This window comes from Capsicum annuum, chromosome 12, assembly GCF_002878395.1.
Source record: "Capsicum annuum cultivar UCD-10X-F1 chromosome 12, UCD10Xv1.1, whole genome shotgun sequence".
NCBI classification, from domain to species: domain Eukaryota; kingdom Viridiplantae; phylum Streptophyta; class Magnoliopsida; order Solanales; family Solanaceae; genus Capsicum; species Capsicum annuum.
The window spans coordinates 232,799,181-232,823,378 of NC_061122.1; the positions used below are offsets into that span (position 1 = coordinate 232,799,181).

The following is a 24,198-nucleotide window of genomic DNA, read 5'->3' on the forward strand; positions in this document are numbered from 1 at the left end:
TTTTATCAGAAAATCATGGTCCTGAGCATGGTTACAACTTCATCACGGTAAGTCCAATCGTTAAGTATTTTATATATTAGGATAGAAGATTAGGAGGTTATTTGAGTGCGTTCATACAATTTAGTTGTGTTGTCCTTATGTGTTTTTGTTCTTGGATATGTTGTTTCTAGTGGATTGCATGTATAGTGTTATTTTGTGGTAGTATTGGTTTGTTGTTATTATCTGTTGTTGTGTTGTCTTGAGCCAATGAGGTAATATGGATAATGTACACTGTACCTTCTCCATACCACATCTGTTGTCAATGTTAAGGAGTTTATATTAGGATAGAAGGTTGTTTATATTAGGATAGAAGTTTAGGAGGCCTGAGTGAGTTTATACTATCAAATAGTGTTGTCCTTATTTAGTAGTCGTAATGTGTGCTGTGCTTTTAGTGCTTTTGTTCTTGGATATGTTGTTTCTAGTAGATTGCGTGAAGTGTTATTTTGTGGTAACATTGGTCTGTTATTTTCTGGTGTTGTGTTGTCTTGAGCCGATGAGGTATGGACAATGTACACTCTACCCTCTCGATCCGTACTCCATCTGCTGTCATCGTTAAGTAGTTTATATTAGGATAGAATTAAGGTTAGGAGATTGGAGTAAGCTTATAGTAGGTAGGAGTGTTGTCCTTATTTAGTACGTCGTCGTAATACGTGCTATGCTTGTTCTTGGACTATTGTTGATATACTCCCTTTGTTACAAAAAGAATAATCTATTTTGACTTTACAATGAGTTTTATAAGAAAATAAAGAAACTTTTGAATCTTGTGGTACTAAATTAAAATTATGTCGTGTATCAAGATGTCCTTTTAAGTTAGGGGTCTTATATATGTCACGTGAAAACTTGAAATTAAAGTGTTGCCAAAAAAAGATCAAGGTCATTCTTATTGAAACAAATTAAAAAGAAAATAGGTCATTCTTTTTTAAAAGTAATGAGCGTGTTGCATGTAGTGTTATTTTGTGGCAGTATTGCTCTGTTATTATCTGTTGTTGTGTTATCTTGAGTCTGAAGTTGCGTGTCAACGTACACGCACGCTACCCTCTCCACACCCCGTTGTGTGTTGTTGTTATTGTATACATAATACTTTACTATATTTTTTCTGATTGTTCAGGTTGTATTGGACTATCCATCAGAATTTATTACTGGGATAAGAGGTACCTACTATAATAATTATAATGGTTTGAGATCAATAATCTTTGACACCAACAAAGGCATCCACGGACCATATGGTCGCAATGTCGAGTCCGAGGCCTGCAATGTATTCAACCTTCCAATAGCTAATGATTGTTCTTTTGCTGGATTTTATGGCATTAAAAATGATAAACTCATTGGAGATATTGGCATGTATGTGAAGCCCACCACATCTTCTATCATTGAGTCCGGCGACGCATCTATTAAGGCCCGTGAAAAATGACAAGTATAAAAGATGCAAAGTCGTCATAGACAAACAGACATGAGACTTGAGTCAGGGAGCATCTACTGAGGCCCGTGTAGGAAATTGTAGGTATAAAAGATGCAAAGTCGTAGACAAACAGATATGAGATGACTGAGTTCGATCGACACATCTAAGATGCTAAGTCATAGATAAACAGGCATGAGACGTCCGTATAGATTTCTAATTTCTTTTATTTGTTTTTTATTATTCCGGGGGTCTATCGGAAACAGTCTTTCTACTTCATCAGAGGTAGAGGTATGGACTGCGTACATCTTACCCCCAGACCCCACTAGGTGGGAATACACTGGGTTTGCTGTTGTTGTATTATCGATTTTTAGAGTGAATCTCAATTTTGCGTACGTAACTCTCTTATGCGATATTTTTCAGTAAGATTTTTCTTTAATAAATTATCTTCTTTTTCTTAACTTTCTAGAATTAAAATATGAAAATATATAATCGTTATTATCTTTTCATTTATTTTTGTATTGAATAATGTTTTTCTTTTATGATATAATAGTTATTTGAAATTCCAAAGGTTATACTTTATAGATATATTCAATAACTTTTAGATTTGTTTTTGTCTCCATAAGTTCCTAATGCAAGTAAAAAAGGCGCAAGAACATTTCTAGCTCATATAAATAAAAGAGGAAGATACATTTTCAAGAAGGAATCAAACTTCTTTGAATTCAATAAGAAATAAAAGAAAAGTTGCATTTTTTTGTCTGATATTTCGAAATACTATGATACACTTTTAATCAAAGAGGATTTTTTTGGTTTTCGAATTAAATAATGTCATGTTTTATTATTTTAAGCTCCATCAAATCTTTCCTTAGTACATATATTTAATTAAATCTTTGTAAAGAAATATTGACAAGAGATTATTGTAATTATTAATTATCATCGATCAACAAGAATTAATAAGAATAATATTGATACTACCAAATTTGGGTCATTGGGAGGACTAAATGAGGAGAAAAAAATAATGTATTATGTATTAAAAATTGAGAATATATAATACATCAGTAATATTATATCTTGCACAAAAACTAAAAAAAAAATAATCTAAACTAACAGTATTACGTACGTGATATATATGTACAATTACTTAATGATCGTTCTTTTGGTGGATATATATGTCTTGTAGTTTTTTTTTTTATTTCGTTGTTGTAGGAAATCGGACATACGAAAGAGTGGTCTTTCAGGATTGATCTTTGTGTGTCACTACCTCCCACCTATCCTGTACATTCGATTACGGTTGTTGTCACTGCGAAGCTATAGTTAAGGTGCATGGGGTCTTACCTTCTAGCCCCTATCCTACACGTTCGATTAAGGTTATTGTCACTGCGAAGCTATAGTTAAGGTGCATGGGTCTTACCGTCTAGTCGTCTGAATCTTGGTTCACCCTAGGTGTACATAAAGTAATTTTGGACAACTAATATGAGACGGGGACCTTTGACAAAACTATCCTAAACCTAATCATGCAAATCCTAAACCTAACAAATTAAGAAAAGACACAATGATAAAACCTACATCAACCCAAATATAAACTTCGTATCCAAATATAACAATGATAAAACCTACATCAACCCAAATATAAACTTCGTATCCAAATATATATATATATGGATATATTTGATTTAATCTTCTTAAATTATATTAACTAGAATTGACAAAATAATAGTTAATATTATGGAGATGATAAAGGTTTCTGCAAGGGCAGGGCAAGTAAAGAAGGGAGCTGGGACAGGGAGTAATGTTTGGGATGAAAAAGGAAGATTTAAAATAGCAAAGATTTTTATGTCTCATGGTACCCATCTTATTCAGTCAATTCAATTCTTGTTTGTTGATGACAATGGACACTTTGTTTTATCAGAAAATCATGGTCCTGAGCATGGTTATAACTTCATCACGGTAAGTCCAATCGTTATGGATAGAAGATTAGGAGGTTTAAGTGCGTTCATACAATTAATTTAGTTGTGTTGTCCTTATTTAGTAGTCGCAATGTGTGCTCTGCTTGTAGTGTTTTTGTTCTTGGATATGTTGTTTCGAGTGGATTGCATGTATAGTGTTATTTTGTGGTAGTATTGGTTATGTTGTGTTGTCTTGAGCCGATGAGGTATGGATAATGTACACTCTACCTTATCCATACCCCATCTGTTGTCGTCGTTAAGTAGTTTATATTAGGATAGAAGTTAGGAGGTCTGAGTGCATGCGTTTATACTATCTAATAGTGTTGTCCTTATTTAGTAATCGTAATGTGTGCTATGCTTTTAGTGCTTTTGTTCTTGGATATGTTGTTTCTAGCAAACTGTGCGTAGTGTTATATTGTGGTAATATTGGTTTGTTACTATCTGTTGTTGTGTTGTGTTGAGCCGATGAGGTATGGACAATGTACACTCTACACTCTCGATCCATACTCTATCCGTTGTTGTTGTTAAGTAGTTTATATTAGGATAGAAGATTAGGAGATTGGAGTACGTTCATAGTAGGTAGGAGTGTTGTCCTTATTTAGTCCGGCGTTGTAATACGTGCTATGCTTGTCGTGTTTTTGTTCTTGGACTATTGTTGATATATATACTTCCTTTGTTACAAAAAGAATGATCTATTTTGACTTTACACTGAGTTTTATTAGAAAATAAAGAAACTTTTGAATCTTGTGGTACTAAATTAAAATTATGTCAATTACCAAGAATCAAGATATCTTTTAAGCTAGTGGTCTTAAACATGTCACGTGAAAAGTTGAAATTAAAGTATTACCAGAAAAGGAAAGGAATCATTCTTTTTGAAATAGAATTAAAAAGAAAATAGGTCATTCCTTTCGAAACGGAATGATCGAGCATGTTGTTTCTAGTAGATTGCATATTGTAGTATGGTACGTTTTGTGGTAGTATTGCTCAGTTATTATCTGTTGTTGTGTTGTCTTGAGTCTGAAGTTGCGTGTCAACGTACACGCTACCAGGGGCGGACCTACACAATATTTTTGGATGTTTCGACACCTACTAAACTCTATGCGAAATAGGTATAATTACATAAAAAAATATATATAAAAATATGTATAAATTATATAAAAAGCACTCACTAAGCACCCCATTGTGTGTTGTTATTGTATACATATTACTTTACTATATTTTTCTGATTGTTCCTATTTAATTGTTTCAGGTTGTATTGGACTATCCATCAGAATTTATTACTGGGATAAAAGGTACCTACTATAGTAATTATAATGGTTTGAGATCAATAATTTTTTACACCAACAAAGGCACCCACGGACCATATGGCCGCAATGTTGAATCCGAGGTCTGCAATGTATTCAACCTTCCAATAGGTAAAGATTGTTCTTTTGCTGGATTTTATGGCATTCACAATGGTATACTCATTGAAGATATTGGCATGTATGTGAAGCCCACCACATCTTCTATGATTGAGTCCGGGGACGCATCTATTAAGACCCGTGAAAAAAATGATACGTATAAAAGATGCAAAGTCATAGACAAACAGATATGGGACGATTGAGTTCGAGGCGTCAGTATAGATTTCTAATTTCTTTTATTTGTTTATCGATTTTTACTTTTTAAAGTGAATCTTAGTTTTGCGTAACTCTCATATGTGATATTTTTCTCGTTAATAAGATTTCTTTTTTCTTTAATAAGTAATTTTTTTTAATTTTCTAGAATTAAAATATGAAAATATATAATCTTTATTATCTTTTCATTTATTTTTGTATTGATTAATGTTTTTCTTTTATGATATACTTTTAATCAAAGTGGATTTTTTTAGTTTTCGAATTAAATAAGGTCACGTTTCCTTATTTTTAGCTCCATCAAATCTTTCCTTAGTACATATATTTAATTAACTCTTTATAAATAAGTATAGACAAGAGATTACTGTTATTATTATTTATCGATCAACAAAAATTAATAAGAATAATATTGATTTGACCAAATTTGGGTCATTGGGAGGACAAAATGAGGAGGACAAAAAATAATGTATTATGTATTAAAAATTGAGAATATATAATACATCAGTACTATTATATTGTGCACAAGAAAATTAAATTAAATTAAATTGAGATTATCATGCAAACCCTAAACCTAACAACCTAGTTAACACTTAACATTATTTTGTATCCTTCCACATCTCTCTCTCTAGGTATATATATAGTTGATTTAATTAATCTTAAAATTATTAACTACAATTCAGAAAATAATAGTTAATATTATGGATATGATTAAGGTTTCTGCAATTGGAGGACAACTAAAGAAGGGAGGGAGTAGTGTTTGGGATGAAAAAGGAAGATGTAAAATAGCAAAGATTTTTATGTCTCATGGACTCCATATTCATTCAATTCAATTCTTGTTTGTTGATTACAATGGACACTTTGTTTTATCAAAAAATCATGGTGCTGAGCATGGTTACAACTTCATCACGGTAAGCCCAATCGTTAAGTAGTAGAAGATTAGGAGGTCGGAGTGTGTTCATACAATTTAGTAGTATTGTCCTTATTTAGTAGTCGTAATAATGTGTGTTATGCTTTTATTAGTGTGCTTTTGTTCTTGGATATGTCGTTTCAAGTAGATTGCATGTAGTGTTATTTTGTGGTAGTATTGGTCTCTTATTATCTGTTGTTGTGTTGTCTTGACCCGACGCTCTCCATACCCCATCTGTTGTTGTCGTCGTTAAGTAATTTATATTAGGATAGAAGGTTAGTACGTAGGTTGGAGTGCGTTCATAGTAGGTAGGAGTGTTGTCCTTATTTAGTAGTCTTAATGTGTGTTATGCTTTTAGTGTGCTTTTGTTTTTGGATATGTTGTTTCGAGTAGATTGCATGTAGTGTTATTTTGTGGTAGTATTGGTCTTTTATTATCTGTTGTTGTGTTGTCTTGGGCCAATGAAGCACGGACAATATACACCGCTCTCCATACCCATCTGTTGCTGTTGTCGTTAAGCAGTTTATATTAGGATAGAAGGTTAGTATACGTAGGTTGGAGTGCGTTCATAGTACGTAGGAGTGTTGTCTTTATTTAGTAGTCGTATGTGTGTTATGCTGTTAGTGTGCTTTGTTCTTGGATATGTTGTTTCGAGTAGATTATTGCATGTAGTGATATTTTGTGGTAGTATTGGTCTGTTATTATCTGTTGTTGTATTGTCCTGAGCCAATGAATTAAGCACGGACAATGTACACTACGCTCTCTATACCCCATCTACTGTTGTCGTCGTTAAGTAGTTTATATTAGGATAGAAGGTTAGGAGATTGGAGTGTGTTCATAGTAGGTAGGAGTATTGTGTGTTATGCTTGTAGTGTTTTAGTTCTTGGGTATGCTGTTTCGAGTAGATTACATGTTAGTGTTATTTTGTGATAGTATTGGTCTCTTATTATCTGTTGTTGTGTTGTCTTGAGTATGGAAGTTGTGACCGATAAGGACAATGTACACGCTACCCTCTCCACATGACCGGACCCCCATTGTGTGTTATTATTGTATACATATTACTTTACTATATATTTTTCTAATTGTTCAGGTTGTATTGGACTATCCATTAGAATTTATTACTGGGATAAGAGGTACCTACTATGGTAATGGTTTGAGATCAATAACCTTTGACACCAACAAAGGCACCCACGGACCATATGGGCAAAATGTCTATTCAGACTCGTCTCCGGTGTATTCAACCTTCCAATAGCTAATGACTGTTCTTTTGCTGGATTTTATGGCGCTAACACTAATGAAATCATTGAAGATATTGGCATGTATGTGAACCCCATCACTTCTTACATGATTGAGTCCAGGGCCGGGGCGCATCTACTAAGGCTCGCGCCTGCAATTGTAAAGCTGCAAACTTATAGACAAACACGTTTGTATAGGTTTTCAATGAGTAAATTTTTTTCTTTTACTTTCTAGAATTAAAATATGAAAATATATAACCTTTATTATCTTTTCATTTATTTTTGAATTGAATAATATTTTTTTTTATGATATAATAGTTATTTGGAATAATGTTGTAGTAATAAATTTTAAAATTTATGAACAGACTCACGGCTCACTTACCAAATGCTTTTAAATTAATTATTTATATCATTCACAATTTTGATCTCAAGAAGTTGTAAAGTTCAAATTTGATATCATAAAGAACTGACATTATGCGTAATTGGTAATTGAGAACAAGGCAACAAGCGCACATATATTATCTCAAAACTTATGCCAAAAACATCTAACAAAATATTTTTATCACGTGTTCAGATGTTCAACTAACGTATCTAAATGAAAATTACCAACAAGTTTAAATAGCACTTAATACAAATTACCAAAATTATTAAACCATTTAAATAGCACTTAATACAAATTACCAAAATTATTAAACCGTTTACCACAAACAATAACATACTGAGTGTATTCCTACGATATAAAGTGAGATATGGAGAGGATAAAGTATATGTACACAGTCCATGACATTACCTTAGATGAAGTAGAGAGGTTATTTTCGATAGACCTTCGACTCAGGACAGATAATAATATAACAAACAAAAAATAAAATGAAATAACACATAATAAAAGAAACAAAATACCGATGAAATAATATGATAAACTATCTATTCGAGATCTCAAATATCATCAGAACATTACGAACAAAAAACTACAGACATAGATACAAACAAAGCACTCCTTCCTAATATTACGGACCACACTCCTTTCCTCTAACTCTCTACTGTAATTTACGTCCTTCACACTTTTTTATCAAATGTCATGTCCTCTATCAAATATAACCGCTCAATGTCATGCCTAATCACCTTCCTTCAATTTTTTTTCACTTACCTCTACCTCACTTGAAAACATTTATAGTAAGACTCTCGCATCTCCATATTGGAGCATCCGTACACCTCCTCATTATCACATATTCGAACCATCACAATCTCACTTTCGATATTTTGTCTACCACAAACATACGAATAGTATAATAGGTTACATATTTTCTCGAATTTCATGCCAAAAGCATCTAATAAAAATACTTTTATCGCGAGTTTATTTATATACTCAATTAACATATCTAAATGAAATTTACTAACAAGTTTAACCGGTGATTAATAATAGAATTTGAAATTACTGGATAATATAGTAAATTACGCATATCAACTGATATATTTGTAACCTCCCGCGTTACTCTCACTCATCTACTCTGCTGTCTCTGCTCCGACGAACTTCGTCGCCGTCGACGTCGCCGTCGCCGTCGCCGTCGCCGTCGCCGTCGCCGCCTACTTCACGCCGGTCACCGGTTTTCTTCTTTGTGCTTCTGATCCCTTCATATTTCGTGAATTTACTGGTCAGTTACTCTAATGGCTTGTCCAAATCCGTTGTTTCACTAGGGCTTTTCTGGAAGAAATTTGTTTTACTTTGGTAACTTTACTTCGAAATTTACTTTGTTTTTTTCATTATTATTTTTGCTAAAATAATGAATTTGGTGAATTTTGCTCTTATGTATGGTTGAATTGTTTGTTTAGAAACGAATTTGGATGAATTTACTTGGTTTTTTACTCTTCTTTTGATTTCTCTTTGCTAAAAAAAAAAATGAATTTGATTGAATTTTGCTGTTAATTGTGGTTGAATTTACGTATTTTATTGTTCTTGTTTTAATTTCTGTCTGCTAAAGAAATGAATTTGGTGAATCTTGCTGTTAATTATTGTAGAATTGTTTGTTAATTCGAAAGTTAACTTTTTTTTATTTAGTGTTGAAGATTTGTTTCGACTTTATATTCATCAAATGAGTTCTAGTTATTGTTTTGAGTTCACCTTTTACTTTTTGGATGAAAAATTCGATTTTTTTCATTTCTGGGTTTTGAGTGTTTTTTCTTACTTTGTTGTTCGTATTTGGCTTGAATTTTAAGTGTACTAAAGACTGAGAATTTTGAATCTTGTATCAGTTTTAGTTGGATAGATGTTTTGATTTCGGATTTAGTTTAAAGTTTGCTTGTTAGGTTTAGACTTCGTGATTCTGGTAGCATTCGACGTGTAACTTAAGTGAATTCAAAAAGATGTACTTGATTTGGTTTTAGATTTAGCTGTGGATGAGTAATAAGTGTTTTAGTCGTTATTATCTTGTTCACATTACTCATGGGTTGTGAATAGTCATACCTCTTGTTTGTAGATTTTGTTCGGTCGAGTAAGTATTTCCTGCATGCTAGCCATGAAAAACACTACTCCCTCCATTTCAAAATAAATGAATTGTTGAGCTATTTTTCAATGTTAAAAATAAATGAATTGTTCATTTTTCAAGGGACATGTTGAAATTTCTTTCAATTTTACCCTTTCATTTAATGAGTTTTTAAGTACTTCACATTTTCTTGGAGAGTAATTTAAGAACAATAAAAAGGGTAATACTGGAAAGTAACCTACAATTTATGTCCTAAAAGATTTTTCTCAAGGGGTGTGTCATACCTCAACAATTCAATTATTTTGGAATGGAGGGAGTACTTTTTAAGGTGCTCTGTTTGTCCATATCAATTTACGTGGCCTACTTATGGTCTATTTTTGAAACCACCTCTTTACTTGCACAAGGTAGGGTTAAGATTGCATATACACCATCCTCCTGGAACCCACTTGGGGGATTACATTGGCTATGTTGTTGTTTGTTTGCTCAACTCAGACTTCAGTGCGAAAAGGCCACCCTTACATTCTTTCAATGAATTCAAAATATGTACCTGATTTAGTGAGTTCAAAAAATAATAAGTGTTTCACATCGTTATTATCTTTCTCACTACCCATTGGTTGTGAAAGTAATACCTCTTCTTTGTAGGTTGTGTTAGGTCGAGCAAGCGTCCCCTGCACACCAACCATGAAAACACACTACTTTTTAAGGTGCTTTGTTTCCCATATCAATTTCCATGGCCATACTTATGGTCTATTGTAGGACAGAACTTCACTTGTGGTAAGGCCGAGTCTAGGGTCTTTTGGATACAACCGCTTTGCCTGCACAAGGTACGGTTAAGGCTGCGCAGAGCTAAGTTGCTTGGACTCGGGTGTGGATGTCCGATACGAGTTCGGATGTCTGATGCGGCTGCGGATCTAGAGGTCTGAAGTTTAAGTTTCGGGGATAAAGATCTAAGTATGGATACGAGTGCAGGGGTTTGGTTAGCAATAATTCAAATTTCTAAAAATAGAGTTCTATAACAAAAAATTATGAGATATCATGTGGAGAACTTAAGGAGAAAATATTTATCGAGAGGAAAATCCTAGAATGAGTCAAGTAGGTAAAAGGAAAAGGAACGGCATAGAGATTTCTATATATAAAGTATTCCATTTTCTCCAAGTACCAAATCGTTCACTCCTTTTCATTGAATTAGTTTGGAGTTTCGATTTTAGTTAAAGTATCTAAAATCAGTTGACCAGATCGGGTACGAATCCCACAAGCACATCCATGCCTATGTCGTGTCAACACGAGTGCACACCGAAAGTGAAGAGTCCGAGTAACTTAGGTGTAGACATCACCCTACCCAGGCCTCATGCGTGGGATTACACTGGCTATGTTGTTTATTTGTTATACTCAAACTTCAGTGCGAAAATGCCACCCTTATGTTCCTTCAAATGAATTCTAAAACATGTACTTGATCTAGCGAATTCAAAAAATAACAAGTGTTTCACATCGTTATTATCTTGTTCACATTACTCATTGGTTGCGAAAGTAATACCTCTTCTTTGTAGGTTGTGTCGGTCGAGTAAGCATGTCCTGCACACTAGCCATGAAAACATACTGCTTTTTAAGGTCCTTTGTTCCCATATCAATTTCCATGGCCATACTTATGATCTACTTTAGGACAAATATACTCGGACTGCACTTGTGATAAGGCCGACTCTAGGGTCTTTTGGAAACAACCACTTTGCCTGCATATGGTACGACTAAGGCTGCGTAGACACCACCCTACCCAGACCCCACTTGTGGGATTACACTGGTTATGTTGTTTGTTTGTTTGCTATACTCGGGCTTTAATGCGAGAAGGCCACTATTACGTACTTTCTATACTATCCTATCTGATAGTTATTGTTGACCTTAAAAGCTACTTCCTTAGGTGCATTTTAATTGTCATGTTTTGTTTTGCACACCCCTTAAGAAAAACATTAATTAGTGGGTATTAAGGTATCTTTGTTTATTGCTTCTCTCAAGTTAATACTTCCCTCTTTTGTACCACATTAATATCTCTCCATATTTTGGACGAGCGTAAGATGGAAACATACAACTAATTATACCTTAAAAAGGGTTGTCTGGTGCACTAAATCTTCCACTATGCATGGGTTCCAAGGAAGGGCCGAACCACAAGGGTCTATTGTAGACAGCGTTGCCCTACATTTCTGCGAGAGGTTGTTTTCACGGCTTGAACTCGTGACCTCCTGATCACACAATAACAACAATAACAACATTACCTGGTACTCCTAGGCTCCTCTTCATACTAATTCTACCATATTTTTTAAATGACTACTATTTTGCTCCATCTATTTTTAGTAAGAATGTCAAGTAAAATGGACCGAAGGAATAACTATCATCTACAGGTAGCATCTCATTCCTCCATTCCAGTTACTTCACCTCCTTCCCTAATCATTGCACCTTATTCTGAGGGAAATATTCCATTATTGACTAGACCAATAATCTTTTACTTTGGCATTGTGATTTTTTACTTTGCTGAAAATGGTGAACTGATCTTTTAAAAATATTTTTTTCCATCATCACCCACATTGATGTAAATGTGCTCTAAGAGTATTCTCTATAAATTCCTGATATATTTCTGTAAAGAATGGATTTTGGGCCTAACTCAACCTCAAAAGCTAGCTCATTAGGGGAGGATTGTCCAAGTCCATATAAGGAGATCAATTAACCATCCCTTTTCTGTTGTGGGATACTTAACACTCCCCCGCACGCCCAGGCCTCACTAACGGGAGCATGAACAATATAATATAGGGGCCCAACATTGGTGAACAAAGATTGGGATAGGCCTGACTCTGATACCATGTGAAGAAATATAAAAGAAGAATATTATTGAATTTGTGTCTACATTATTATATTGAGACTCTATTTATAGACACTACATTCCTATCCTTTTCCAAATAGGTCACTACATTACAATCTCAAAAGCTAGCTCATGAGGGGAGGATTGTCCAAGTCCATATAAGGAGACCAATTACCCATCCCTATTCCGATATGGGATACTTAACAACTTCCAATTCCTAGCTCTTCTTAAATCACCATTCTTCAAAATGTGTGTGATACACTAATTTATTAGCTTAGCTTTCAGTGTTTTCTCCATGTTTATTATTTGTTTTCCATCTGGTAATTCTCTTTGTTTTCCATTTTTCGTGGGGTAACTATCGGATTGTATTAATTACCAAGCATGTATTTACAAAACAGCAAGGCTATAACTCATCCTGCTAACCTGAAAGGAAACTCTTCTTGAACACCAATTAAAACAATTGATAACAAGAAATAACTGCTATAAAAGAACAGCCAATAATAAGAAGCTACTGCTTGACACTATACTTCAGAATTCATCTCGATTACTGCTTTAGAAGCTGCAGCTTATCAGCTTCTCCTCTTGGCTTCAGAAGCTCGAACATTGCATGTACGAGCAATCTCTTCTGCAATTTGTTTACATTTTGTCACCTTCCCTTCAAAAATCCTAGCATTCCGTTCCGTCCATATAGCAAGTATAAACTCTGCATATCCATGGACCATGACAATGAAAAGTGCCTGCTTGGTTCTCCCTTTAGTTCCTTTCAATACAGTTTGGTACTGGAGCAACCATTATTACTTTCTGTAATTTAAAAAGTGACTTGTTCCTGTTTTTTTCATGCTGCTTAGGTCAAGGTTGACATTTAACTGGGACGAGCAATAATAGGCTAAATGGTCATTCTCTCAGATTAGCTTTACAGGTACGCTCGAGAAATATTTTGAATGCAGATAAAGTGGTGGATAACGTGTGGTAGAGAAAACTGAATGGTCGAAGTTTTGAACTTGGTCTTAAGATTATCCATTAGAGGTTAGGATGTCTAAGGAAGTGGGAATTTTGTGGTTGCATTATCAGACACTTCATTGGTTCAGCAATGGCATAAATAAAATTGCTGAAGTCCTTAATTTATGTATTTTATTTTCATGAACTTCCTTTTAATCAGCATTCACCATGATAAATCATAATTCCTGTGAACTTTCTCCTGTTGCATCCATTAAAAAATAATGTGCATCACAGCTGGAAAAACCTTTGATATGTGTGCTTTTGTTATAGGTAGTTGCTACATGTTGCTTGTTAAAGTTTAAAGCTATATACAAACTAGGATTGAAAGATTATAGCCTTACACTTATGGTCATCCAGATTTTCATTTCTTAGCTCATATGAAAATGAAGAATCATATTTCAAGGAATAAAGGATACTAGTCAAAATTTTTGAACCACTCAAACAGTACAATCGTGTATTTAGGGGTGGAGGGGTGGGGGTGGTAAAGCAAGTACTACATTCTTAAACATGTGATGCGGTATTTAATAAATCTTAGCCTGCAATTTTCTACTTTGTATCAGCTTCTCTGCACATTAATTGATTCCTTATTTTACCTTTATTAGGTTATAATCCATCAGTTGTATAGCCAGTGCCAGTCAAAGTGATGCCTGCCATGAAGGTTCAGATACTAATTTCTTCCAGTTCATACTCTTTATTCCGCATGCTGTCTATATCAATTTAATATACAAAGATACCATACTGTGTTCTATATACTTATAAGAATATTGTTTTCTATAGTCTATACAAGTTACGTTTTTCATTCTACATATTGGAATCTCAACCATTCATGCTCTCTCTCTCTGTCTTTCTTTTTTTAATCAATGAAGCAAAATATCCAAACCTCTAAACGAGAAGGTTTGGTAAGTGGCATTTGGTGAAGTGGGACGATTTGATATCCTACACTAATGGTAAAGTGACAGCTTCTATAGAAACTCCAGTAAAGCCAAAAGACTAGCTAGCTAGTGGCTTGAATGATCGTCTGACTTCAGTTCCTATTGAGGATAACAGTGGGAATATTTTCTTTCGGAAGCATTTTTTTTTCTTCATTACTGTGGTGGGAACAAGGTGGCTTTTGGAATATTTTCTTTCGGAAGCATTTTTTTTTCTTCATTACTGTGGTGGGAACAAGGTGGCTTTTTCTACTTTTTTTGGGTTAAGGGTGTGGTGGTGTTTGCTGGTTCCAAGTGGAATTCCAATTTGTCAAAATGCATTTATCACAGCTTTAAATCTTAAAATGCCTACTCCCTGGCATATTTTGATGTCCACTTGAATAATAGAATTGGACATCTGGGTTGAAGGCCGGAAAGAGCACATTTAGGAGCATTCCTAGTGGATAATCGAGGAAACATAACTTCTTGGAAGCTAATTAGTGGTTCCAGTGCAATATATTTTCCTTCTGATGTTACTCCAAATCAAGAAGTCTGAAGCTTTTTCAATTTGAATTATGTGCGCGTTAGTGATTCAGTAGCTTTTAAAACTTTTTATTTCTTATTCTGCAAGCTGGTTGTCTGATTTAGGCATTTCTTTTTGTTTCCACATTCTTTATTTCATGTTTGCAGAATGTGAAGCAGAGAGTTTGGTGATTCTTATTTCTGTTCAACTTAAATATATAGGGAATTGCAATCTATACACTTTTATATTTTTTGCATTTGTAGCTAATCTAGGTGAGCCAGGGGTTTATCGGAAATAGCCTCTCTACTTCTTCGAGGTAGTGGTATGGACTGCGTACATTCTACCCTCCCCAGACCCCACTAGGTGGGAATATACCGGGTTTGTTGTTGTTGTAGCTAATCTAGGCAAATATAGTGCATATGTTTTCCTTGACTTCAATCCATCCACTACACACTTTAATTCCTATGTAATGGTTCTAACTTTTTTGTCCTATTTGTTTAGTGAAAGTTCCTTGCATTTTATGTTGGCCCAAGATGCACTCAAGGGTGTGGTCTAGTAGTCAATGAAGTGGTAGGAAAACCATGAGGTCTCGGGTTCAAATCTTAGTGGAGGCAAAATAATTTGGGTAATTTTATTTGATAAGCATGGTGTCTGGGCTAGCTTTCGCGCACCTCGACTAAATCCACGGGATACCTGCCACCTCCAATCAGCTACAAATATCAGGTAACTCTGTCCACCAAGGCTAGGACAAAGGGGAAGAATCACCTAGTGTTTTTTTGTCTCTGCTGAGATTTAAACGTTTTGGGTAATTTCCTTCCATTTTTTTATGTGACATGTGCCTTGGCTCATGTCCTTATGTCGATAGTGAATATTTTCCTCCGTAATGCCGACAATGTTTGTTGGAACATTTTTTGGGTTAAGTTTTTTATTAGTTTCTATTTGATTCTCCTATATTTAATTCTTTTAATAATATATTGCTGCTAGAAGGATCCACTTGTTGTAGTTAGAAGCCCATTCCTTTTGTTTTTGTGGGTTGGGTTATCTTTTAGAAACAGAGGTTCTCTGTTTAGTTATTGAGCTTCTTATACTTATTTGACACGCATAAAAAGTTGGGATTGTCATTACTGATTCCAATCATCTCAATCAATTGGTTGGTAAGAGATTACTTTTGAATGCAAAAAATATATTATCTTGTTAATATGCCAATTTTTTTCTGTGGCCAGACTGTTGTTCATGGTGGGATTGGGCACGTATTCAGCAAACTAATAAAGGAGATTGGTGATCCTGTTGACTTTGAACTTCCAGATTGGTTAAATAAATGGCAATCAATGCCCTATATCTTTATTAGACGCAGTATCCTTTCATTTGATGGTCTTAATATTGGTTACCTATGATATTCTTCATCTATCTATTAGATGCTCCTTCATATTGAGATAATTTCCATCGTAACCCTAGACTGTTCGGTTCTGCATATCTTGGATAAGATCTTTGTGCATCACCTCATTTGCTTTTTCATTTAGGTTTTCTGTTTGACCTTCATAGTCTTTTATCTTTGTGATTTTGCTTGTATCTTGCTCCTTTCCTCTTCTGTTGTATTAACTACTTGAAGATATCTACCTCATTAAGAAGGTAAAGCGGCGTCTGGAAGATGATGGTATATTTTGTTCCTGCCGCTCAACGGGTGAAACTTCTGCTGTATGTGGCAAGGATTGTCTCTGTGGGTGAGGATGATTTATATTAGTTCCATTAGCAGTCAGGAAACTGGAAAAGTGCTGCGTACATTTGTGGAAATATCGGCTCTGTGACCTGGTTCATAAATTCTTTAATTCGAATTCTCAGTGGTTCTTTAGCTGACAGCTTCCTGCCGTTACATGCATTCCCTTTTCCATTTATGTCTATCTGAATATATTGTATAATGTATATAGCATGTTTTAGGCTCTTGGCATTTTGTACTTAAAATAAATCCTGGTGACGTTTCCTGCTTATATTCTTGTGGTAGTCGTCTATTTGTCCGATACTTCCATGGTGTAATTCCTAGGAGCAGACTTAGAGGAGGCAGCAGAAAAAGGTTTAGGTTCCTTTTCTTTTTCTTTTTCTTGTTACTGGCTTTGGCAACGGGATATGACCATTAAATTGGAACGAAGAGAAAAGTGGAAAAGGGAAGGCTTTTGATGGTATTGGAACCATGCACCATTGTTGTCAAAGATGTGCTTAATCCCTAAAGCAAAGTGCAAAGCTATTGAGTGCTTCGCCCACTTAATGTGCGGTTCAGTGTCGTCATTAAGCCTCTAAGGCATACTTTTCCTTGCTAATAACCTTTTTAGAAGAGGCGATACCAAACAATTGATATTTCACTATATTCTTATTATTCTCTTTTTCAATTTCTTACAGAAATGTAAACAAAAATGCAAGGTAAGGCTGCGTGCAATACACCCTTGTGGTGGAGCCCGTCCCTTGACCCTGCGCATAGAGGGAGCTTTAGTGCGCCGGGCTGCCCTTTTTCTTTGTCCATGTAGTTGGTATTCATGCTTATTATTATTAATCTTAAACTAAACATATATATATTTATATTGTTTCTCCATTTGCGCCTTTTTTCATTAAAGCTCACTCTTTATTTGCACTTTGCACTTAAACCTCCAACAGACCTTAGATATTTTTTGCACTTTTCGCTTTTGAAAACACTTCCATGCATCAAAGTGTTGCGACCAGTGGGTGCAACTCCAATCCTGGGTTAGGTTGTTTCAAAAGCTCATGTGACTAGTCTAGGCATTCATTTTCTTACGTTTAGATTCTTACGGTTTCATTCTTTTTTTTGGTTAATCGTTTATTGTTCTAGATTTCTTTGGCAGTTCTTTTAGATGGGTGATATGTATTTAATTGATTGGAAGGATGAGCAGCTTTAAGATTTTATTTCAGCATTTCATTTGGGACATTTGAAACAGCTTTGTGAAGTGCATAATTTGTTTTCTCGGACTCTTTTTTAATTTTACAGCATGCTGTTGTCTAGCTGCTCCTCGGGTTGTCAATGTGGGAGTTCTTGTCTGAATAAGCCATTCCATCAACGTCCTGTGAAAAAGATGAAATTAGTGAAGGTAGACACTTCAAGAACTTTGAGCAGCTTCAGAATCAGCTAATTGAACAAATATCACCTGATGAACACATTTAACTGCTTAATTGTTTTGAATTTCTTCTCATTGAGATGACACTTTGTGATGCCTTGTGGAGACTTTTGTAATTCTGTATTGTTCTATTTTGCAGCACCTCATTGGTACTTGCTTCAGTAAAATTTACTTAAATAACCAAATAAAATTGTTTTTAACTTCTTTGGACGAGTCATGTATCATCTTTAGACAACTGACGCTGAAAAGTTTCCATAGAACCTTTGAGGACACAAGGGTGTTGACTTAGTGTTCAATGAAATGGGTTGAGCACCATGAGGTCTTAGGTTCGCAGAGAGAAGGCACTGGGTGATGTCTTTCTATCTGTTCTAGCCTTGGTGGACTAGTTGGACAGTTACCTGGTACTTGTAACTGGTGGAAGATGACAGGTATCCCGTGGAATTAGTCGAGGTGCACGCAAGCTGGCCCGACACCATGGTTATTAAAAAAAGGATAAAAGGAACCTCCTTTCTTTGCCATTTTTCAGGAGTGTACATTGTTGGACTAAAAGTTGATTGTTGACCTTGAGCTATGGTTTTGCCATAGACTTTTCACTTAGCTGTATTCTCCATTCAATCATATTATCGTATGTGATTATAACCGTCACAAATGATACTTGGATGATGTGGGTTATATGTTGATTATAGTGTGTCAAAACCAATATGTATTTGTCAATTTGACTCTGGCTGAAAATTTTCTAATTTTGCTAGCAAAATTAGAATGGAATAAGGTAAACCGGTTTGTATCTTTGGGACGAAAATTCATGCTAATTTTCTTAAAGGTAGAATGCTTAGAAGTTTCACTATTTTTCTAACACTTTGTACTCTTCATTTTCGGCATCTGCTGGATGACATCAATGAAATCAGTTACTTTATCAAAAAAGTGTTCTTGTTTGTGTTTTATTTCTTTAAGGGTTACTGAATTATCCTTGTGGCGGTCACAATTCCCTATTCCTTCGTCTTGTTTATTACGCTTACGTTTGTCCACTGCCCATTTTATGACCAGAGAAATACTACCTAAAATCAGTTGCCAAGAGAGTTACAGCTTTTCTGTCATCAAGATAGTGACACTCATCCTGTTTACTGTTTTTGACCAAAACAGTGAATACCATTTCAACTTGGTCTCTTGAACTTAGACCCTGATCAGGAATGAGTAAATCAATGTTTAACCCTGCATAGATGAACCTGATTTCTGATGATTTCTAGAGAATTTCTGTTGAGTAGTCTTGGAGTTGCTACCTTCAAACAAAGGGTGTCCGAGGGGAGTGATTGTTGTATCTGTTTATTGTGTGATTTTGTTTCTTTCATTTATCTTGAAAAAAATATTGAAGAGGTTACATTTTCTCTTTTTATTGCTTTGCGTTCTTTTGAAAACTGTACATCAATCATATTCTTCCTCCATTTTTTGGTCATTATATAAATGGTTGGTTAAGTTTGTTGACATGTAACATGCAGACTGAGAAATGTGGGTCCGGAATTGTGGCAGATGAAGATATCAAACGAGGAGATTTTGTTATAGAGTATGTTGGAGAAGGTGAGGTTCTTTCACTTTTTGCTGATAGTTTGAGGAATAATTTATGTTTTGTGCATTGTGAACTTCATTTAGCAAAGATATATGCTTAATACTGCAGTTATTGATGACAAAACATGTGAAGAGAGGCTCTGGAAAATGAAGCATAGTGGGGAAACAAACTTTTACTTGTGTGAAATCAATCGGGATATGGTGATTGATGCCACTTACAAGGGCAACAAATCCAGATACATTAATCATAGTTGTTGTCCAAATACTGAGATGCAGAAATGGTATAGAAATAGCTTAATAATCAATCATACTTCCATATTTTCAATCCCATTCCGGGAGATTCAACTCTATATACATTTTGTTTCATTTCTATGTCCGGTGTATTTAGGATGATGGATGGTGAAACAAGAATAGGCATATTTGCGAAACGAGACATTAAAAGGGGCGAACATCTGACCTATGATTACAAGTAAGAGGCTGCACTTCAGTTTTACTTATTTGTCTTCCACTTGTAGGGTCGCAGTGTGTTATTCTTCTCAGAGTATAAATTCCTATAGAAGAAAACCTTCTCGGAATGTACATTGCCTATTTGAGTCTAACAAGTATAGCAGGTTTGTTCAATTTGGCGCCGATCAAGATTGCCATTGTGGTGCTGTAGGATGTAGGCGAAAGCTGGGGGTTAAACCTAACAAGCCAAAGCTCCCTGCTTCAGATGCTGCATTAAAGATAGTGGCATGTCAGGTGGCTGCCACTTCTCCTAAATTGAAAGCACTTCTATCTACACGTCATGTATGTATCTCTTACAATATCTATAACTTGAGTCTTGAGAGATGTTATTCTTGATGAGCTTCAGTAGTTTGGCTGGAAACTTTACCTATCAAATAAATAATGATAATTATAATTGGCTTGGAAAATTCTCGACTAGATGCATATTTCATGTATGATAACTTACCTTTGCTGGGTTTCTGTGATTAACAGAGATGGCTATTATATTTGCATACATTGATTTACCTTTCTTTAGTCCTGTGTTTTGATTGAAGGTAGAGAAGTTCTCCTAAATTACAATCTATTAAAAAGTAGGCCCTTCGATCTTTCTGGCCAGTTGGACATATCGGTGGAAGAACTCTATTCTGATGCCTAATAATGTGACCATGACAATCAATATTCCCATGCATATGACAAGGTTTACTGTGATATTGAAATGTCAAAAATACTTATACATAGCTTGGGTCATGAGGGGGTAAATATGTGTGTGCGTGTCTGGGGGAGGGGGATTTGAGCTGTGGCAGAAGGGCTGTGGGGGCGGGGGGATAGTACATAAAAAGTGTGTTCTGAGTTGAATGATCTGCAGGGTCTAATTTTGTTTGGCAGTGGCCAGTATCCTCGCTAGACTCGGATTTATGAGCCATTACTGAGTTAAGAGTGTCGATTTTTGTCTCAGTTTTACAAACTTAGATGATAAATGGAGACCTGGATTCTGGAGGAATGCTTTTGGCAACTTTAGTCCTTTACTCTTAGTAGACTAGTCATTTCTTATCTAAAATTGATAAAAAGAAATGAGAGCATAGTTGAGGAAAATGATATAGCTAATTATTCTTACCTTTCTATGTATCTGTCTGCTTTGCTGCCGTTATTTGCAGTATGTCATAAGGATTGAGGAGTTGCATACATTATCTCCCCTAGTAGGACATTTTAAATGAAAGTAATACACACATCAAGTCTTTGTTTTACAAAAACATGTCGGTTTATGCTTTCGTCACTATGTGCTTGAATCTTGAACATTTTTCTTTTACAATAATGGACTTGATAGCTTAATTTAATCTTTTCACCAGGTTTATCAAACTGGAGTTCCTCCAATAGGTACGCTAATCTTGTTTGCAACTGACATGATCTTTGCATTGGTGACGTTAGTTTATCTTCCAAGTAACTTGGATCCTCTCTATTTAGGATGTTCAGGTTATGATCCTGACCTAGAACAAAGGCGACCTCGTAATTGCATTGGTCAAGTAATAAGAATAATCGGCTCCTCTGACACAAGGTATGTGATACTCACAAATTTGATTTATCATGGAGTTGTAACTCTTTTTCAATGTATACCAGAGTGTGGGGGTGTTAGAGTGGTCCACGTTGATTAGAGGACTGGGTTGTTGTCTTCTTATTTTGGACAATTCCCACTTCTGGAGTTAGGTTTTGAGGTTGAGATAGGGCAAATTTCATGAAAATGAAGCCATTTAACCTTTCTTTGATAACCAAAGCCATTTAATTTTTTTCAAAAGCTAATAAAAGATACCAATTAAATTCTATACAATAAAAGATACTAGATTCTAGGAACTTCCTCCAGGAAGCCCTCTCTTCAGTTGGCCATTATTCTTTGGGTGTCTCTCTTTTGCATGTTCAAGTTTTACTTTTTTCAGATCCCATTGCTAAGGATTCCTATGTACTCTATGTTTCTCAGGTCCTTTGGAATTGTACAGCGGTTTGATGCCATCACCAAAAAACATTTGGTAAGGGAGCTGTGAATTTTCTTCTTGTGTAATGGACTTGGTTAGATTTGTCTGATCTTTTTATCTTCCTTATCCCCTTGCAGATCATGTTTGAAGATGGCTGTGTTCAGTACCTTGACCTGTCAAAAGAAGACTGGGAATTCTGTAACTTTGTTGTGTAATCAGGTAAGCCAAATTTAAAAATTTGTAATTACTATGTCTTGAACTCTTTGTTTGCCTTCTGCTTCATTTCCTATTTGATTAGTGCAGTGGAAATCCCCCCAAAAAGTATTTCGTTATTTTATAATGGTCATCAGTAAGATAGGTGTTCATGTAATGTTAGTAAAAGAAATTATAGTAATTAAGCCACAGATATACACTTGAAGCTGGAAGAAAATGTTTGATTTTCACTGCGGTTCTTCTCTATTTGTTTAAGAATAACTAATCATATAAAGTTGAGTACTAAAGTAGTCACCTGGCTTCCCAACCTCTTCCCTGAAAAGGACCATTAGAGAAAAGGGTGGGCCGTATGTGAAGTGGGATTTTGTATCTCCTTGGTACCTTTTCGTCATTTTTTCAAAATTTATGTCCAAGTTGGATCACATGTTAGTGGTGATCAAACTCCAGATAATGTCGCATCAAATTTCTCACTTCCGGTACTTTGCGGCCCTGCCTATATAAACCACTCAAATATATACTTTGAAAAAAGGCATCAATTGCTTAGAACATTTTTTCTCAGTGCTTTAGACAGACAATAAGTTAATGTGTGCTTTCCTCTTCTGTACTATTTCAAACTGCCTCTTGGAATGTGTGGAGTCAGAAGACAGTCAAACACAGCCCAGCTTGTTTCGTGACCTCCAAACTTGTTTCCTGGTAATCCGCAACGAATCTTCTCATAGGAAAAAGCCAACTATCTAGCCTGTGTGGTGCAGTGACATTGTAATTATTAGTAATCTTTAACATGTTCCTACTGTGGCTTTCCAGAAGCAACATCTGTACAGAACTAAGAAGGGAAACCTAATCGCAATGAGAACTTAAGCATATCTACTCTCCTAAATCTCACTCTGCCACCAATTACAACTTGAAAGCATATTTAAGTAAATTAACCGACCTTAATCTTTACAAGATGGAAGTCTAGTAGATCAGGTGTGCTACTCTTACCCTCTAACAACCAATCAACTTTCCATGCTCTTGTTTAGGCTCTCATACTATTTTCCCTACAAAGCTTGATTCACTAAACATACTTTCCCAGCAAGTGGCCCTCCAGACAGGATTGCCAACTATATACTCCATTGACCAACTACATTTTATGTTTCTTGCTACTTGCTAGAACCTTCAAGTATCATGCTAAGACACTTAATCGTTTGTACCAAGCAACTATCATTGATAAATTGAAGGGTAACTGCAAAGTATAATTTTACAGAAGTACTAAACTCTGTTCAGTTGGGATAACCTTTGTTTCTTAGCCAGATTATGTAGGCTTAACTGTTGTTGTGCAGCAGGTAGTAGCAGTCAGGATAGGAGATGCACAAGATTCAACCTCTGTAAGGATAGAGGATATTTCATGTCCAGCTTGAATGACTATGTTGTACCAAATATATAAGTTTCATTTTACAGCCTTTTTAAATAATAAAACTGTAGTTTTTGATGAATTCTTTTCCAATGTAAGCATTAAACCGAAGTTAGGAAACATTCTTTACAATGTAGCATAGCAAATGCACCTATAGTTAACCTTGTATCATAAACAATTCTTGATGTTGTCTCACTAACTTTGTAATTTACAACTACCCCCAACAATTACAGCATACCCAATGTAATGTCTGGGAGGATGGCGTGTGCACAGTCTTGTCCTTTATCCAGCGTAAAGGTAGGGAGGGAGGTTGTTTTCATAATGAATAGTAGTTAGCTAAGTGGAATAGCATAATAATTTCAAATTCATCTAGATGCTTTGCTTACAACTTGACCACCCATACCTCAATAATGAACAAAACCAACTGTAGAAAATAAATTATAAACATAAATAAGAGCCTCAAACATTGAATTTTGAATTATTCAACCGTTGGCGTGTTGGAAATATCACATTTTCCTCAATAAAAAACACAAGAAAATGACCAATCATTGGTGTCATAAGCAAATAGTATATCATAC

General features: G+C 35.2%; 3 protein-coding genes across 15 annotated transcripts in view; all 3 read left to right on the forward strand.

Moving 5' to 3' along the window:
• LOC107848764 (inactive protein RESTRICTED TEV MOVEMENT 1-like) overlaps nucleotides 1-1,450 on the forward strand; it is a 23,154-nt gene extending 21,704 nt beyond the window's left edge. The window contains exon 2 of the mRNA XM_016693506.2: nucleotides 1,148-1,450. Coding sequence (XP_016548992.2) covers nucleotides 1,148-1,450 — 303 coding nt within the window. The remainder of the gene's footprint in view (nucleotides 1-1,147) is intronic.
• A 1,707-nt stretch (nucleotides 1,451-3,157) lies between these two features.
• LOC107850171 (inactive protein RESTRICTED TEV MOVEMENT 1-like) lies at nucleotides 3,158-5,059 on the forward strand. Its single transcript, XM_016694589.2, has 2 exons — nucleotides 3,158-3,382; nucleotides 4,631-5,059. Exons 1-2 carry the CDS (start codon nucleotides 3,161-3,163, stop codon nucleotides 4,982-4,984), a joined length of 576 nt encoding a protein of 191 aa, XP_016550075.2. The 5' UTR covers nucleotides 3,158-3,160; the 3' UTR covers nucleotides 4,985-5,059.
• A 3,535-nt stretch (nucleotides 5,060-8,594) lies between these two features.
• Nucleotides 8,595-23,855, forward strand: LOC107850520 (histone-lysine N-methyltransferase ASHH3). Of its 13 annotated transcripts, none has more exons than XM_016695101.2 (16): nucleotides 8,606-8,785; nucleotides 10,256-10,317; nucleotides 13,307-13,377; nucleotides 14,060-14,115; nucleotides 16,112-16,241; nucleotides 16,498-16,609; nucleotides 17,881-17,980; nucleotides 19,501-19,579; nucleotides 19,677-19,848; nucleotides 19,956-20,036; nucleotides 20,179-20,356; nucleotides 21,400-21,427; nucleotides 21,515-21,605; nucleotides 22,023-22,071; nucleotides 22,155-22,236; nucleotides 23,553-23,855. In XM_016695101.2, exons 4-15 carry the CDS (start codon nucleotides 14,101-14,103, stop codon nucleotides 22,230-22,232), a joined length of 1,113 nt encoding a protein of 370 aa, XP_016550587.1. In that variant the 5' UTR covers nucleotides 8,606-8,785; nucleotides 10,256-10,317; nucleotides 13,307-13,377; nucleotides 14,060-14,100; the 3' UTR covers nucleotides 22,233-22,236; nucleotides 23,553-23,855. The 13 variants fall into 13 exon arrangements, with proteins under 13 accessions (XP_016550585.1, XP_047257366.1, XP_047257361.1 ...); XM_047401406.1 differs by having other exon boundaries at nucleotides 21,524-21,605; XM_047401411.1 differs by lacking the exon at nucleotides 10,256-10,317 and adding an exon at nucleotides 15,390-15,611 and having other exon boundaries at nucleotides 8,607-8,785.
• The last annotated feature ends 343 nt before the right edge of the window (nucleotides 23,856-24,198 follow it).